Source organism: Notolepis coatsorum, assembly GCF_963971535.1.
Source record: "Notolepis coatsorum genome assembly, chromosome: 9".
NCBI lineage: Eukaryota > Metazoa > Chordata > Actinopteri > Aulopiformes > Paralepididae > Notolepis > Notolepis coatsorum.
In genome coordinates, this window is record NC_140173.1 from 43,595,267 (window position 1) to 43,610,909 (window position 15,643).

At 48.6% G+C, this 15,643-nt stretch overlaps 1 protein-coding gene across 4 annotated transcripts in view; it reads right to left on the reverse strand.

Moving 5' to 3' along the window:
* The window catches only part of cutc (cutC copper transporter homolog (E. coli)), an 86,027-nt gene that overhangs the window by 52,116 nt on the left and 18,268 nt on the right, over positions 1-15,643 (reverse strand). For all 4 annotated transcript variants that reach the window (XM_084322281.1, XM_084322283.1, XM_084322280.1 and 1 more), the window contains exon 3: positions 4,636-4,695. In XM_084322281.1, the coding sequence (XP_084178407.1) occupies positions 4,636-4,695 (60 nt within the window). The remainder of the gene's footprint in view (positions 1-4,635; positions 4,696-15,643) is intronic.

Genomic DNA, 15,643 nt, shown 5'->3' on the forward strand with positions numbered 1-15,643 from the left:
TTGACATGCTTTGACTATCCGCTTTATCCGTATTTAACGTCTGTTTAGATAAGCTAGGGGGTAGAACGAAAGCGAATTCCTCCAGATATGGAGGTGGCTGACGTTTGCGCTGCGGGCGTTCTAGCTTTGGGGAGCCGCTTGGGGAGTGTTCACCGCTGGCCATGGTTAATATTAATATTATATTAAATATTACACTGATACCATCCGGCTCGAAGGACCAATTGTAACTGAGGGGTTACAAAACCCTGACTGTATTAAAGATTGTGATATATTAAACCACTGCTAGTTATGTACTTTAATTACTGGCCAAACAGTACATCAAATATTGATGGTGAACACCCACAAGAACACGGCATTGACACAGAAATACTATTGGAGGGTAATTTATTATTATTAGGCAACGTTAGGTTACAGAATGAGAATTAGGGTCGCGCTTGTATGGCGAAGAATATACGTAAAGTCAGTCAAGAGCATAAGTCACTAAGGCCCCGTCCACACGAACGCTGGTTTTAATATAACCATGATTGTATGTGCGCAGTTGCACTGTTCGGCCACACACAACCGGGGATTTGCTACACTGCAACCGCGGTCTTTGAAACCGGTGGCCAGGGTGAAGTTGTGCGGTTTTGCAGTTGCGTGTGGGCATAGCAACCGAGGTTATTCCCAGTGTTTACAGCAGAGCTGTCGCAATTATTCCCCATGTTCACGGCAGACCGCGGGGTAGAGAGATTAGAGCAGAGCCAACTACACCAGTGTTTACAGCAGAGCTGTCCCATGTAGCGTTATATGAAAATGATTGTAACAAACTTTTGTTCAAAACGTATCGTCTGTGTTGAAGACTGATGTCTGTTGACGCTCAGAGAAAACATGTAGCTGCAGCTAAACTAAACTTGTGTTGTCAAGTTATTGTTATAAGGAACCCAGTCCAGACTGCATCCCCTTAACAATTGTTTGTATTGAGCCGTATTGTATTGTACCCATTCTGCAATGTGTTAAATAACGTTTGCATCCATTTCATATCGGTAACGTTACCACATTACGTTAGAATTTAAGCTATATACTATACTATTCATATTTGACAGTGAATAACACCATGCTAACATTGACCAGACATGAAAAAAAATGCACCTTCTTGAGATCACGTGTACAAAAAATCTAAGCAAATGAATAAAGGGCAGATGAGTAACAGGAGGTTTTGTAGATACAGTACTGAATTCTGCCATCCGGACACATGCAATTTGAAATATGATTATAGAATATAGAATAGCAGGCCTATAAATGACCTTATTATAGCCAAGTCACACATATCTGGATTTGGCCAAATCTCCCCTTTCCAATGGCAGAGTTCAATCTGGATTTAGTACCACCAGGCGCCCCTGACAGGGCAGCAAAAATCGTGAATGAAATCTACTGTAAGAACAGTTACCGTTTTATAATGTAAATTTCTCAATTGCAAAACCATTTTTTGCTAGATGTTCAAAGAAAAGGTAGGGAAACTAACTGCGTTCTATTTAATGGTAATACCTGTGAGATATGATCCAGAAAAAAAGAAGAAAAAAGTTTATTTTTTTTGACAGGGGCTGGCGTGAGCTGGGAAGTGTAGTAGTTTTTTTTTATTCGAAAGCCCTGGGTCCTTTCTCTCAAAAGACTACACTCAAGTTAGGTTGCGACTAATCCTCGCGTCAATAAATGCCTTTTTCCGACTCGATGCGCTGAGATTTCTATAAACTCATATTTCACTAATAACAGTTAAAATTGGTAAACAAACGTAGTGCTGAAAATATACACTTTGACTGCTGTTTTTAAAGGGTTACATTTGAAAAGGAAATGCAACATTAATTCATACATGCTGTAGAGATGGATTCATGGCGTGATATCAATCTCGTACCAGTACCGGGCCGCTCTGGCTTAACACATTGTCTGCCAGGCATTGTGCCCATATTTGTGCCCTCTCTGCCAGCACTGTAAGCCTATGGAGTGGCTCACCTTCTTTGCAGGGCTATAACTTTTTTAATATTATAGCTATATCGACATTACTATGGCCCATTCAACATCGGGTATCTATCGTTCCGGATGTGGGAACGTTATATTTTTCCATTCATACATTGTCGTGTTAGTACCCTCATGAATATAAGTATGTTTTTGGAGTGTATAGCAGTAATTCCTAAAACACGAGTTATAGGCCCGACGCATATGATACATTATCGATTGGCGTTTTGTTCCTATACACGCTATATTAAAAAATTCAAATGTATATGATCGGTATACATTATGCTTCATCATGCATGAAGGAAAGGGGGGGGGGGTTGTTTATAATTCCTTGATTGTCAGTAACAGCTTTTTTTAGTATGGGTTGATACGTTGATCAGATGGATTGCAGTGAAATAAATAAACAATCGAGCTGAAAATAACGTTAGATTCCTCTTACCGTTCGCCGATGAGCCTGGAGGAAAAAAAATCCAATTATTCTATGTCGATCTGCTAGATCCATTTTCCGTTTGTATGACGCAATAAACGCCAAAATCATATTGATTCTTGCGTTTTGAAAGCGATCCAATGCACTCAAGTGTGTATCTAGACCCACGTTACAATATATCTCTGGCGGAGGATTTTCCTCGATGCACCGAGCACCACTTCCGGTTTGGCGTGGAGTGTAACTCGCCCGAAATCCACCAGGGGGGCGGTATTGAGGCGTTGCGATATCAGACAGGGTCCAGCTGCGTCCCGGAGGGAGGCTGGATGAATTATGAATGCCATGGCGAAAAAATTAAATATCAATCCCAAAAACGAGTTTACTCGCTGTTGGCGCACAACGATTGGCTGGCAATAACGAGTATACTCGTTGTTGGCGCACAATGTGTTAAGAGATTAAAGGGTTTGGAATCCCCCCACCATAGTTTCACAAAATAGGGGCCCCCAAACAAGATTTCGCATAGGGCCCCCAAAAAGCTAGAAACGGCCCTGTGTGGCTGAGAGAAGGACGAGGAAAAAGCTCTTTCCCTATACGATGTGTAAGGGGCTGAGGGGAATGGTGATCAATGGATGCTATGTTCCTGCCTGTTGGCTCCCCCCAATGGAGAGAAGAAGACTGACAGCTGCACACATGCAGACACACACACACAGCTGTCTTTCAATTAGCAATCAGCATGCCTCTCAAAGAGGACAGACCAAGAACATCAGAGGGTGTCTTGGAATGGAGAGTGGGAGAGCTGTGGGGAGACAACCAAACTGTGAGTTAAACAGCCGGTAAGCCGGACAGCGGCCCGGCCTATAGTTAAAGACTGGACTATAGCAAAGACAATTCGGTGCTTCACTGGGAGCCAGTATGATTTTTGTTTGTTTCTTAATTTTCTGTTTTGTTTAAATAAATGCCCCTGGCCATTGTCCAGCGGGGAGCTAAAGCTGTTTGACTGTGTGTTTGATTATTTGTACAACCATATTGCACCTTCCACCTACCCCTGTCTGCTACCTTTGTTACAGATGGTATAGGGACGCAGTGTCACTATGACAACACACCAGCGCCACATTAATGTAATATCACATTAATGATTTGACCAAATGTATTTTTTTTTGTTTTTTTTTTTATCTACGTTTTCTCCCCATTTTTTACTTTTCTCCCTTCCCCAATTTCGTATTGTCCAATTCTACCCTCCCCTGTCTCAAACGCTGTTGGCCATGCCTCCCACAAGCCGGCTGCAATGTGGACGAAGCCTTGCATCACGTGTCCCCTCCGGTACTCGAGGAGGCAGCCGTCGCATCTTTTCACCTGCACAGCGCGATCTCTCAGCGGCGAGGAGTAACGCGTGGGAGGCTCACGCTGTTCCCGTTGCTTCCTGATTCTACTGTGCAGGCGCACCAACCGACCTGTAGGAGTCGCTGTCCACAACGTCCGATCCCCACCCACCAGCTTCCCGCCCCCTAATACTGCCAATTGTATTAGTATGAACGACCAGCCAAGCTGGTAGCAACGCCGAGAGCTGGGCTCGAACCCAACATATCCTGCGTTGGTGGCGAGCGCCTTGCCCACTGCGCCACCTAGCCGCCAATGTATTGTATTTGTAATATTAGTAGAAAAAGGGGGGTAACCACTGCGCTCAGACAGGTGCGTAGTCCAACATTAAATAAGTTGCAAAAAAAGGAGGTGGGGACCGCACTCGGAATATCGTTGTTTTTATTTTCAAGTTGTTAAAGGGCACAAAACGTTTTCAGCCATCCGGCCTTCATCACTGTGCACACTGATGAAGGCCGGATGGCTGAAAACGTTTTGTGCCCTTTAACAACTTGAAAATAAAAACAACGATATTCCGAGTGCGGTCCCCACCTCCTTGTATTTGTAATATCACATGAATGACTTGAAGGTGCAAATGAAGTGGCTCAGGAGGTGGAGCGGCCGTCTGGTAATCGGAAGGTTCCCGGTTTGATTCCAGCTCCGCCCGGCAGTGTGTTGAAGTGTTTGTGAGCAAGACACCCCTAACTGATGCCGATGAGCAGGTTGGCACCTTGCATGGTCGCCTCCGCCGTCGGTGTGTGAATGTGTGAGTGAATGGGTGAATGTGAAGCATAAATTGTAAAGCTCTTTGCATATAAATGCAGTCCATTTACCATGTACTGTGTTGCAGCACCAGGACGACTCACCTATACTGGGGGTGAGGCCTCCCTCCAGAAGACTAGTGCACAGCTCCAGTCGACCTGCACCTGAAAAAGACCCAGGAGAGAGCAGACACAGTTTTGATTGATTGATTGAAAACTTTATTAACAGATTGCAGAATGGGTACAATACAGTACAGCTCAATACACACAATTGTTAAGGGATGCAGACCAGAGCAAGACTTTTGTCTTGTTTACATCAGGGTCCCCCATTTTCAATTCATAATGACATTAATGACATATGCAACATACAGATATATATCATGACATACATGACATACAGGTATACAGTAGTTACATTTGTGACATACAAGATATGCAAATATACAGTAATGTTAAACAGAGATCCTAACAGATAATATATACATACGAGGGGGAGGAAACTGTACATTAGGAGGGGGTGGGTGGGTGGGGTTTGGACATTTACGTGGGCCAGTTTCGAATTGCAGCCTCCCTTAGGTGCTCTTTGAGAGCGGTTTTCAAGGTGGGTAGGGATTCACATTTTTTTACGGCTGTGGGTAGGGCGTTCCACATTGATGTGGCATAATTGCGAAACGTGTTTAGACCCTTGTTTGTGCCGAATCTGTGTCGAACATGATTTGTGGAACTCCCTCTGGTGTTGTGGTCGTGGTATTCACTGACCTTTGGGAAGTATTTCGACATGTACATGGGTACCTTAGTGGTTTAGTGTATCTTGTAGACCAGGCCCATTGCAAGTTGCTGTACTCTGTCGTCTACTCTAAGCCATCCTAGGTTGTCCAAATGGGCAGGGGTGAGGTGGATTTTAGGAGTAAGGTCAAGCAGTAGTCTGACCAGTTTGTTTTGTGATGTTTCTAATCTTGTTTTTAGTGCCTTTGAGGTGCTTTGGTACCATGAGGTGCAAGCATAGTTGTAGTACCCTTGAATGAGTGCTCCTGTTAGTCGTCAGGGTATTTTTGTTTACCAGAGAGGAGATCCGGTAGAAGAATCTTGTTTGTTGGTTGACTTTTTTGATTACATTGGATGCCATTTTGTCACAGGAAAGATTTGCCTCTAGGATGGAACCCAGTTCAAGTTCAAGTTCAAGTTCCTTTTATTGCCACACGGCCAGGCCGGTGGAATTCAAGCACGGTGCAGGTGGTAGCTGCGACAATACACCACAAAACATAAAAAGACACATGGAACAGTACAGTACAGAAAACACCACCTAGAACAAATACATGACAGAAACAGTACAGTACGAAAAACTATAGATGACAGTTCAATGTAACCTAGACCAGAAGAAACATAACAGCAGGGGGTAAATTTAGGAGGAGTTGGAGTTAAGCAGTTGTATGGCCTTGGGAAAGAAACTGTTATTGAACCTAACCGTGCGACTGCCCAGTGACCTGAACCTCCTACCAGAGGGGAGGTGTTGGAAGAGGTGATGAGCTGGGTGCAGGGGGTCACTAATGATTGTGTGTGCTGATGGTGTGATGTTTGTGTATGGAGTCCAGGGTGGGGAGTTTGCAGTTGATGATTTTGGATGCCCTTATAATGATCCTGTCTAGTCTGTGTAGTGTGTGTTTGGGTGTGTTGCCGTACCATACAGTGATGGATAGTGAAATAATGTTTTGTATTATGGCTGTGTAGAATTGTATCATTAAGTTCTTCCTAACCTTATACTTCTTGAGTTGTCTCAAATGAAATAGTCTTTGATTGGCTGTTTTGAGTAGATGAGTGGTGTGATGATCCCAGTTTAGTTTATTGCTGATGTATGTTCCTAAGTATTTGAATGTGTCTGTGGCTGAAATGGGTTGATTATTGATGAGCATGGGTGTTTTAGTGGGTGTGGTTTTCCAAAAGTCAATGATGAGTTTAACGGTCTTGCTTTCATTGAGTATGAGGTTGTGTTCTCTGCAGCACAGGTATGTAATTTCATCTTTCCTTGTGACAATATTGTCACTCACTGTAACAGAGAAGCCGTTGGTTTTGCTGAGTTTGTTATTTGATCCGAAGAGCCGTAAAAAAAAAAGAATGTGAATCCCTCCCTACCCACATTCAAAACCGCTCTCAAAGAGCACCTACGGGAGGCTGCAATTCTAAACTGGCCACCGTAAATGTCCAAACCCCCCCACCCCCTCCTAATGGACAGTCTCCTCCCCACCGTATGTATATATTTTCTCCCACCCACCCACCCCCTCCTAATATACAGTCTCCTCACCATCATATGTATATATTTTCTGTTAGGATCTCTGGGTAACAGTACTGTATATTTGCATATTGTATATGTCACAAATGTAACAGTACTATATACCTGTATGTCATGTATGTCCCTATGTCACAATTGTCATGATGTCATGTATGTTGTGTATGTCATAAATGTCATTATGAATTGAAAATGGGGGACCCTGATGTAAACAAGACAAACATCTTTCTCTGGTCTGCGTCCCCTTACCATTTGTGTATATTGAGCCATACTGTATTGTACCCATTCTGAAATCTGTTAAATAAAGTTTTCATTTATTCATTCATTCATTCATTCATCCATCCATCCATCCATCCATCCATCCATCCATCCATCCATCCATCCATCCATCCATCCATCCAGAGAAATGTTTTACCCAGGTATAATGATAGTTTGTTATCAGCGAGCCAGGTGCAGATTCTGCCGAGTGCTGAGCTGAGGTTTTTTTTCAACCTGTAACTTGTTCTTGTCAGAGACCAGCAGGGCTGAGTCATCCGCGAAAAAGGAACAAGTTGCAGTCACAAGCTGACGACATGTCATTTGCATAAATTAGGAACAGTAATGGTCCTAGTATGCTTCCTTGTGGAACACCGCAGCTCACTGAGAGGGGGGGGATAGAGTACCGTTTACCTCTACCATCTGTTATATAGCATTACTGGCCTCGCGTCTCACTCTTCGCCATAATGAGATATCTCTTATCTCCAGCACCTACTGTGCTCATGAACAAAACAAATGCACCCATGCACCTGACCAGGCCCCGCCCCAGCGTCCTCCTATAAGACGCCGGACATAGTCACACTCCCCCTTCCTCTTTTTTTGTTTCCATCATGGACGCTGCAGTGCACTCCATGAACTAGTTGTTATGAAATGCAGAGAGAAATTGAACAATGTTGGGTTTTCGCCGGAGATTCACCAGCCCCTGGAATCTTCTCGGCACATCATAACAGCGCATCGGGTCTGTCCTGGGTTTCCTCGTCTCGTGACAGCGGACCGAGGGACGTCGCACGGCGGCTAGCTGTCGGGCTAGGTCGCGCACAGGTAGGGCCTGCGCTGCCAGGCATTAATGCTGGCATTTGTGATACTGCTCGTTGTCCCGTGAGACAGCCGAGTTGTGTATTGGCGCGAGGGGCAGGATATTTGGGAAAACATGGTCGTCATGACTCTGTTTTGAGTGTTTTCCCAGCTATCCTAGTGCGCGCGGCTAATGCTAATGCTACAATGCTGGGTCTCCGTTTCTTGTTGCCCGCCGAGGGCTGTCTTTTTTAAAAGGTCTTCCCTCCTCTTAACCATTCATGCTGACGGTCAATCGGTGTCTACTGTTGGGAGTTTTGACAGGGGCTTGTTTACCATTTCATGGGTGGATGGGCTGAGGCCTAGGGCTGGTGTGCTTTTTGTGAATCTATGAATTGTGTGCGGGACTGGTGTTTCTCTGGTCTGCATCTCCTTAACATTGTGTGTATGGGCTAGCCCATTCTGCAGTGTGTTAGTGGAGTTTTCGTTCATTTATTCATTTACCCCTTCATGGGTGCACACCACAGTAGAGGTTGCTGCATTCCTACTAGTGAGGCAGTGCTCTCACTAGTAGTAGTTTTTGTTGCAGTCACCGCTGGTGCTCCGTGCTTGTGAAGCAGGTGGCATCAGTCCTTTGCCTCTGACATGGTGGAACGGTGTCCCGCCATGAGGCGCGTCGGCCCGGCAGGTGGCTGGTGGGCTGTTAAGCCTATACCACCACAGTATAGAATTAGCAGCGACTAGTAACATTGTTCGAATTGCTGTTTTTTTCTGTCAAAAATGTCTGTCTGGTGGCGGGGCCTTAGGGCCAGCCGACGTCGAAACATCGCGCAAGGTTTTGAGGTTAGCTTTGACCTAGCCGCAAGTTATAACCGCAGGGAGGGCTAGGATTCTGTCAACACTTGTTTACAGACATCTTGGTTGGATCAGTCTCCCCTTGAGGAGGAGAGACGTTTTTTCCCTCCTCAGGGCTCCCCTCTCCGCAGGAGCGCGGGCGGTATTTGACCTAGGCCCCACACCGCGCAGCCAGAGGTGAGGGCGCGGCCTCGCCAGCAGCTTTGGCGAGGCCCTCAACCAGCGGCCATGTTTCCCCCGCCTGAGGTACCCTGGGCACAACGAAAAGAGGTGACCGCAAGGCCGACAGCCTTGGCGGCCGAGGGATCGGCTACATTAGATGAGCACGCCCTTAAAAAAACGTAGCCGTCTAGCTGTATCTAGCTCGCTCTCCGGTCACTCCCCCCCCCCCCCCCAACACCAGCGGGATAAGGGCTCTGATTTGTTTCCTTTGGCTGCGGACCGCGTACCTTCAATGAAGCGCAAACCGCCCCACGTTTCGCTTCTCATGGGGACGGGGGCTGACACCCAGTTGCTGGCTAGGCCTGGGTCTGTCCGTGAGAATGTTGTGCTGTCAAGCGGCTCCCACGCCACACGTTCTGCGTCTGTGTTTGGTGAGCCTGGTGTTACGTCTGTCAACTACAAAGGTTGTCAGCAGGGGGGCTCGAGGCCTCTTGAGGCACAGCGCGGGTTCCCCCGACCTCACCTTCGCCAGGCCGGGTATCACATTAGTGCCTCCCACGGCCAGAAGACCGGTTGTGGTCTGGCAGGCGTGCGTGATTTGGGTGGTAGTAATATCACTGCAGGGCTACTGTGTGTAGGAACCCACCCTATCGGGCAGTGTGGGGGCCTCACACCTTGCATGTCCAGCTGTAGAACAGTTCCTTAGCAATCCATGCTGGCGAGGTGTTCAGTGGGGGAGCTTTTGTCACCCAGTGTGATGTCAGCTTCCCCTGTATCAAACCGGCCCTTTCTGTCGGGGTCCCTCCTTGGGTGCGATTGCCTCGTTGGTAGTGTCGGGGTGCGGTATCCCAGCTCCACGAGACGCCCTGCTCACGCGGTTGGCGAGTCCAGGGTTGGCAACGCACAGCGGGTGGGACCGGGCCGCCTATCTACGGTTTCTGGCGGACCAGCGCCAAGTGGCGGCGGGTGCGCTTGGGATTATCATCACATATGGCTACAGCAGTGCCATATGTCGAGGTGGATGGAGAGAACGCTGAGGCGGGGACTTGTGTTTACACAACCCCACCCGTTTTCAGGTTTGGTACAGACCCTATTGTCGGGGTCAACAGCAGTGACAGCTCTGGCCGACGAGATCCAATCTCTGTGGGCAAAGCAAGCCATCGTCGTGGTCCCAAAGGAGGACGCGATGCGTGGCGTTTCCTCCCGGTATTCTCTGGTGCCCGAGAAATCGGGGGGGGGGGGGGGGGGGGGGGGGTGAGACCCATACTGGACCTGTCCCATGGAAGGTTCAGCATTTTGACCGTCTGTCGGGTGGGGGCCTGGTTCTCCTCCATAGACCTGTAGGATGCGTATTCGCATCCCAATCTTCCATCCTAGGGCTTACCTACGCTTCCTTTGCAGGGCTTAGCGTACGAGTACCAGAGGCTGCCGTTCGGCTATTCTCTGGCCCCCCGCATCTTCACCAAGTGCATGTAGACCGCACTGGGGCCTCTGCGTCGTCGGGGGTTACGAAGTGTATTCTGCCCTGGACGACGTTCTGGTCCTTGGCCGGTCAGGGTGGTTCCGCTGTCCGTGATGCGCCTCCTACTGGGGTCCCTCTTGGCCTCCTCTTCATGGGGAGGATGCAGAGGTGGTTTTTTCCAGTATGGAAATGGACCCGGTTTGAGACATATGGAAGCGGCTGAAGGTTCCCATGTCAGTACTGGGGGACCTTGTCTTCTGGGGGGGGGTCTGGTGCCCTCACCTGCGGGGTCCCCTTGGGCAGCAGGCTGTCACACGTCACGGTCATCACCGACGCCTCCCTCATGGGATGGGGAGGGACGTGTCGGACCAACGCAGTAGGGTACATTCAATGTGTTGGGATTGAAGGCGGTCCTTCTGGTCCTCAGACGGCTCGACCACCTTGTGGTGGGCAAGCATGTTTTGGTCAGGACGGACAACACGTCAGCGTCGTATATTGTCAGACAGGGTGGAGTGCGCTCCCCCGTCTGCACCGGGCGACGGTCGGGCTCTGGCTATGGGCGTTCTCCATCTGCTCTGCCTGAGGGCTCTCCACATCCCCGGCAGGGGGTGAATGTGGGTGCAGGTGTGATGTCGTGGGGAGGTCCTCACCCTGACGAGTGGGGATTACGTCCAGACATAGTCGGGCAGGTCTGGGACCGATTCCATATGGCCGTCCGGGATTCTGTACGCTTTCCCCCCCCTTACACCTGATAGCTCAGCTGTTGGGGCGGGTACGTCGGGAGCGCGGGACTTGGTCCTGGTCGTGCCGGGCCGGGGCTCAGCTGTGTGGTCCCCGGCCCTGATTCAGCTGTGTGGCCCCGCCGTGGCCTGTTCCGTGGTCACCGTGGGCCCTCTCTCAGGCACGCGGAACTCTGTTCTGCCTTCCTGTTCTGGGGCAGCCTCTATGCCTGGCTGCTGACAGTGTGAATCTGGTGGGGATGCATCTTGCTCGATATTGGCTTTTTTACCGATACCGATATACCGATATTGTCCAACTCTTAATTTCCGATACCGATATCAACCGATACCGATATACCGATATTGTCCAACTCTTAATTTCCGATACCGATATCAACCGATACCGATATATGCAGGGTTTCCCCCACAAAAAACGTAATAATTTCAGGTAATTAACATTACATGTCTCTTGTTGTGGAATTAACACAACATTATGCATACTTTTGACAATAAATAAAATCAGAATTTGTTCTTACTTGCTTGCCTGGGTAAATAAAGGTTATAGAAATGTAAAAAAAATATATATATAGATTTTTATTGTTTTTTAAAACGGATACCGATATATCACATTTAAATGCCGATATCGGCCGATAATATCGGTGGGCCGATAATATCGGACATCCCTAGTATTGACTATTCTGTGGTTAACGCTATCCGGTACGCGCGCGCTCCGTCCTCTACCATGGCTTACACGGGAACGTTGTTCAGCCACCCTCTCGTGGGACGTTCCTGCTTGGCGCTCGGCGTCTCAAGCCGGTGGAACGTTCTCTGTCTCCGAGTGGGACCTCCAACTGGTCCTCGGCCGGTTGCTGAGGCCCCGTTTGAGCCTCTTGAGCAGGCGTCGTTGGAGCAGCTGTCTTCAAGACTGCGTTCCTACTGGCCATCACCTCCGCTAAGCGCGTGGGTGAGCTGTGTGCTCTCTCGGTGTGGCCTGAGTGCTTGTCTATTCGTGCCAATAGCGGTGCGACTCTGAGGCCTAATCCAGTCTTCGTGCCAAAAAATATCCGGAGCTCTTTTCGCTCCAGGGATATTGTGATTCAGGCGTTTCATCCGCCTCCTCACGCTAGTGAGTTAGAGGCGAGCCTTCACCTGTCGTGTCCCGTCCGGGCTTTGGGGGTTTACCTCAGTCGGACTCGGGACCTCAGGGCTACCGATCAGCTCGAGTTTTGCCGCCTCGAGCCGCTCGAGTTTTGCCACCCCGAGAAGCCCCGGAGGGACGGTAGTGGATCGGCTGCTGGTCACGTCGTTCCCTACCGTCTCCTCCGGTCGTGGATGGGCCGGCGGCAGCAGAATCGCCGTCTCTCCTCCTGGCCTTCTTGGAGGGGCCAGCAGTGGCGGCGGAGGCAGTGGTAGGCACGGCGGAGGGAGCTCGACGTCGTGGAAGCCTTCTGACTCCACCGGCAAGAACGGGAGGCGGAAAATGGGGCTGGAGCACGGACCGCTCCTCTGCCATCTCTCTGCACGTTGAGGTCATCAGCTGCAGGGCCTTCCCGAATAATCCAGCATCGGAGAGGTTGGCCGTCAGAAGAGGGGCTCTCTTCTTCTCTGGCACTCGAGCCTGCTCCAGCCAAAGGTGGCGCTGGGTCAGGGTGGCCAGGGCGCGCATCTTCCCCGAGGCTATGGCCTGCACCTGGGTAAGATGCAGGACAGCTCCTGCCGCCTGGGTGATCTGATCGCATTTTACCTCGGTCAGACCCGTGCCGCCCGTCATTATCCCTGATACAAATCTAGCCAGCTGCGCGATGTTAGAAGCCGCAGCCAGCGACTGTGTACCAGCGATAAATGACTGGTCACCCCAATATGCCAATCGCCTAGCCGATCTTCCATGGAGAACCGGCTTGCATAATGGTTCCCACACCACATCCGGACAGAGGAGAGCGGCCATCGGCCTATCAAGCCGTGGCACGCCCTCTAACATACCTTCGACCAACCCTGACACCCGCGTAACTGGTACGTAGGCGGGAGTAAGTCCCATGATGTGAGACATCGCCTGGCCCCGACGAACATAGGCCCCCATTGAGGGGAAAAATGGGTAGACAACCCCTCTCACCGGGCGACGCTGCCAGATATGACCTATGAGATCATCGGGGGCAGGAGCAGGCAATGGCTGCGGCAGCGGCACGCCGTTTGCAGCGGCAGCTACCGCCATGAGCTCGGGAAACAAAGCCCGCAGTTCCCCCTGCTGACTTTCCTCCACCGAACCCGCATCCCTCACATGCAGCAGGCTTCGACCGGTTGAGGAGCCACAGTCTGATGTGGCTGATAGCAGGGCATCCTGCCGAAGAGGCCGAGGTGGTTCCCCGACATCCTCGAACAAGGCGCCCCAAGGAGACATTTCTCCCCCCTCCGGTGTTTCCTGGACGGGAGGGATACTCGCCTCCACAGGGCCTTCAAACAAGAATCCGTCCGACTCTTCCATGAAATCCTCAGTTTCCATCGGACATGCAGAGACCGACGCATCCTCGCTGGTCTCCAGCAATTCCCCAAACCCAGGCCGTTCGCGTCTGCAGGCCACCATCTTGCGACGTGAACGGGCAGACGCGAAAAGCTTGCGTCGCAAATCCTCCGGAACCAAAAGAACCGGCAGCTCAACAACGGACGATTCCCTGGAACCAGAGGAACCAGAGTCGAGATCAGGCCACCGCCGGGGCGACGGCACCGATGCACCGGCTCCTCGGAGAGGCAAACTATCCATCGGCTGTCTCCTGGGCTGGGTTGGCAACCACGAAAGTGGCAGCAGCCCCGCACCAGCACGCACGACAGAGGCGGGAATGGAGAACCGCTGGTGAAGAGTGGGTCTACTCTCCGAGGTAGACATTATGACTTAGCTTTTTCTTTTTAAATAGTTATGAGAGAAGAAAAAACTAAGCACAATGTAAACACGTCTCAACTCTTTTCAACTAACAACACGTCAAGTGGGGATCTACCGAAGGCACTCCTTGTGGTGAAAGCGAGAAGGAGGAGAGCAGATGGCCACACACCTGCTTATGAAGGTAAGCTAACGAGGGGTGTGGTCAGACGAATACTGGGATAAAGGTACATTGTGGAATTTTATTCAGTGCGCGTGCACGTGTGCGAGGACAGTGCATGAGTGACACCGAGCGAGAGCCACTATGATGCAGAACAGCCAGGCAGTGAGCGAGGTAGTGAGGGACTCGGGAGAGATACAGTAGAGCGAAAGTCAATTAACGTTGATGTCAAGATGGACAGTGGAAGAAAGAGAGGGTGGAGGAGAGAGGGATAAAACAAAGAAAAAGAAAGGCCCTTACAGGAGATGCTGCTAAATCCGGCAACATTTATCAAATGTTTTCTTGCACCAAGGTCAATAAATATTTTATTCAACTTCAAATTAAATGGGGGGTCCGGAAGGGGGGGGTACGAGCTGGAGCATATGTGTGTAGGTTTTTAGATAACAGGTATTAAGGGTATATCCTATATAAGACAATTAACTAAAATGTGATTTCATTGGATGTGCACTGACAACTAATGCTTGTATATCTTATCGTGTGTTGTCATGTTTGTTTATGTGTTTGTTTAAAAAAATAATAAAAAAATTAAATACACAAAAAAAGATTAAAAATTAAATACTCCCACTTTTCTGAAAGGAGTTGTTAAATCTGACATTACAAAAAACAATATGTGGTGGTTATGATCGGGGCTGAAGTTGACTAAACAATTTATGAAAGAGAAAGTCAAAATAATTCAAAGATTACACACCTTTGCCACATATATTGGCTACAAACATAATCGCTGCAAAGTTATCAAAAAAATAAGAATCTGATCAGACACAAGGGTTAAGTTGTTGTTCCCTTTCTAATTTCCTCAAAAACATCTAGTCTAGATCAATATTATTTGACAATTGATGCTTTTTGTTGGAAATTTCAGTCAGTGAGCTCATACTTTGAGCTCATTTTATAGTTAAAATGATTGAGACAACGCAATCTTCTGTCTTCGTTGTGCATGCATGCGTGTGCTCACCACACGCGATACATGTGTCACTATTCTGGCAGTGGCTACTGTTATTATAGTATTGTAATGAAATGTCTGTTATTTAATGTTTGTGTAAAGGGCTATTTTAACTGTTGATGGGTAGTGCATCAGTAAAGTGAATATGGTATTGTGCTCTTGCTCTGTTTGAATAGGTGGAGAGAGTGGTTAACTATTATAATAGTAAATAGAAAAATATGTTGTGCTCTTGCTTTTTTCTTTTTGAAGGTGGAGAGAGTAGCATTGCTAGTGCCACAACAGTTTTATTTGAGGTTCATAACAGTACATTGTACTAAGCAATTGTTGGCTCATTAGTTTGTGATTCACATGCACTAAAATTCACCAGAATGCAGGAAATTAAGTCTTTGTAACAAAAAAAATCCTGGTCGGGGACCCCTAGACCCCCCGCTTAAAAAGTGGCCTGACTGGGGCTATATTTCGCGCTATATCTCCCGGTATGAATTATTTCCCCAGTCCGGCCCTGATTACATTGCACAAAATGCGGGACCCTCTCGAAAACGAGATACTGTATCT